The sequence below is a fragment of the Pteropus vampyrus genome, unplaced genomic scaffold (assembly GCF_000151845.1).
Source record: "Pteropus vampyrus isolate Shadow unplaced genomic scaffold, Pvam_2.0 Scaffold72, whole genome shotgun sequence".
Lineage (NCBI taxonomy): Eukaryota > Metazoa > Chordata > Mammalia > Chiroptera > Pteropodidae > Pteropus > Pteropus vampyrus.
Genome location: NW_011888853.1, coordinates 4,093,311 through 4,096,140, shown reverse-complemented (window position 1 = coordinate 4,096,140; position 2,830 = coordinate 4,093,311). Strand labels below are relative to the sequence as shown.

Below are 2,830 nucleotides of genomic sequence, written 5' to 3'. Positions count from 1 at the left end.
GAGGTCAAGCAGCGGGTCATCAACCTGACGGACGAGATCACCTACTCCGTCTACATGTACACGGCCCGCGGCCTCTTCGAGCGGGACAAGCTCATCTTCCTGGCGCAGGTGGCGTTCCAGGTAACGCCAGGGCTCACGTCGGCGCCCTGGGGGCGGTCGGCATGGGGGCGGCCGCCCGTGGACACGGTTCCCCTTGGGATGACGAGGAAGGTCCAGGTCTGGACACAACACGGTGACCGTACTAAGTGCCACTGGACCTTATGCTTTAAGAGGGTAAAAATGGCCAATTTTATGTGATGTGTATTTGACCACGAGTAAAAATAAGACCAAGGTGACAGATGACAACGGTCTGCCCCAGCCCAAAGCGGCGGGGGCTGTGAGCGCCCACCGTGGCCCGCCGCCCGGTGACGCTGCCTGGTGACGCCGCCCGCGCCCGCAGGTCCTGTCCATGAAGAAGGAGCTGAACCCAGCGGAGCTGGACTTCCTCCTGCGCTTCCCCTTCAAGGCCGGCGTCCTGTCGCCCGTGGACTTCCTGCAGCACCAGGGCTGGGGCGGCATCAAGGTCAGAGCCCGGCCACTCCCAACAGGGACGGCCACGGGCGCCAGTGGCCGTGACGCTGGGAGACACCAGGAGGCCCCGGGGTGGGCCCGGAGCGCTGGGCCGCCTGCCGGTTCACGGGGACTCTGCTTTCCTGCCCGAATACCGCGCCCCGTGTCTCTTCTGTCCCCACGCACATCCCTGCACACCGCGAGCAGAGTCACCACGGGCCCAGGGACAGTGCGAAGGGTCAAGGTCATCCCTGGGCACACTCAGGGACCCTCGATGTCACGGCTCAAAGGCCCTGAGGAAGGCAGTCCCTGGGGTGAGGCTGGCCCGTCCCAGAACCTCTGGCGAGGTGGCCGGGAGCCCTGTCCCTAGATCCGAGGCCCGCCGCCCCCCCAGGTCCCCTCTGTTTGCCCGGGGTTCGGTCTTCTCCCGGAGCCCTGGGCTCCTCCTGAGGAATGCACGGAAAGAGCCAGGAGGGGTTGTCTGCCCCAGGCTCTCTCGGAGATGGACGAGTTCAAAAACCTGGACAACGACATCGAAGGGTCCGCTAAGCGGTGGAAAAAGCTCGTGGAGTCGGAAGCCCCGGAAAAGGAAATCTTCCCCAAGGAGTGGAAGAACAAGACGGCCCTGCAGAAGCTGTGCATGGTGCGCTGCATGCGGCCGGACCGCATGACCTACGCCGTCAAGTGAGCGTCCCGCCCGCCGCCCGCCGCCCGCCGCCCGGCTCTGCAGGGGCTCAGCTCCTCAATCCCCGCTCCATGGGGAGAGGGCTCCCCGGGAGTCGGAGGGGGCCGTCCGAGTTCTCCCGAGCGCCCGGGGTCTGCCGGGGTGATATGATGGGACGACACCCCCCCCCACGGGAGCCCCCAGGATCAAAGGAGTGTGGGCGCTAACGAGCACGAGGCCACAGAGCCCCATACGGGAGCTGGGGGAGAACGCGGAGGCAAAGCCCCGGCGTTGGAGGGCTCCCGTCCCCTCGGCCACAGCTCAAGTACATCTCTCCTTCCGGGCAGTGCTGGCTCATGTGCAGAGAACTGTCCTAATTCCGCTAACAATTTCTCTGGGCCTGCAGCCCCTCCACGATGGGGAAATCCATCGTCATCGCCACCCCCGCACCCCCTCCCGGCATTCCGTGGAGGGCCTCCGGGAACGGAGAGGATCTGGCTCCTTCACCGCCCATCCACCCAGGGGGACCAGGGCCTGTTCTCCCAGGGGACGTGGGTCACGTGCGGCATCTTTTGCTTTTCGTGGGTCCAGAGTAGCGGCAGCACAGAGGCCTGACTCACAGCCAGTGGTGATTCGCTGACGGCTCTTAGAGGAAAGGGAGCAGGAGGGGTTACAGCCCAGGGAAGAAGGGGTAGAGCAGAACAAGAAACCAGTCCTGCCAGGGCCCCTCGCTGAGCCAGGGCTGGTGGGAGGTTGGGCAGAGCTGAGAAAGGCCAAGGCCAAGGCCGAGGGCCCTGACCCTCACCTGCCTGGGGAGGGGAGCGCATCTGGTGTCCAGGATTCTTAATTCGGATTTGAGAAGCCCCTGAGTCCACACACAAGAAGGTGCTTCGGTGACCGGAAGGGAGCAGCGGTGCCCGGGGTGGTGGCACGGGCCACCCCAGCGCCGGGTGCACCCCAGCCCAGCTCCAACGTTTCTGTGAGGTTGAGGAAAGCGGCTGTGCCTCCCTAATCATGTAAGGGGTATGCAGCCTGCCAGCGAGGAGGTCCACATCCACAGGATCGATGGATGGCAGCGCTCACTGGTCAAGGGTGGAGGGGGTGCCAAAGGCCTGGCGTGCCCTTTGCCGTGCTTATGCCCCCCAGCAGCCCCTGAGGCGGCCCCGGGTTCACAAGCCCAGGGCAGGGAGCGGCTCTCAAAAAACAGAGCCCTGGTTTGCAGGGCTGGCCACTCCCTGTGGTGTCAGCCCTGTCCTGGCTGATGGCAGGCTGCCCCCGCGGGGTAGAGGGTGGGGTGGGGTTCCTGTGAGCTGCAGGGAGCAGGAAGTCCCCAGTCCCAAGGTGGGGAGGCCCGCCTGGCACCAGCCCACAGGTTCCCCGCTGAACCAGGGGAAGGAGTGGAAGGCTGAGTGCGGGTGGCCCCTCAACAAGCAGGTCCACTGAAGGGCCTCCGGGGTGCTCAGGGAGCTCAAGGAGCCCCCTGCTAGGTGACGAGCAGGCCCTCCCTGGGGACACTGCCACTGTGATGCTTTCGAAGACTGGGCTGGACATTAAAATCTTGCTAATTTTACCTCCTGTGATTCATTCAGAAGACAGTAAGCTCCGCTGCCTGTGATC

At 64.8% G+C, this 2,830-nt stretch overlaps 1 protein-coding gene across 1 annotated transcript in view; it reads left to right on the top strand.

The window, feature by feature from the left end:
- Positions 1-2,830, top strand: part of DNAH17 (dynein axonemal heavy chain 17) — a 140,822-nt gene that overhangs the window by 117,693 nt on the left and 20,299 nt on the right. Inside the window, exons 73-74 of the mRNA XM_023531633.1 lie at positions 4-120; positions 440-562. Of these exons, the coding sequence (XP_023387401.1) occupies positions 4-120; positions 440-562 (240 nt within the window). The remainder of the gene's footprint in view (positions 1-3; positions 121-439; positions 563-2,830) is intronic.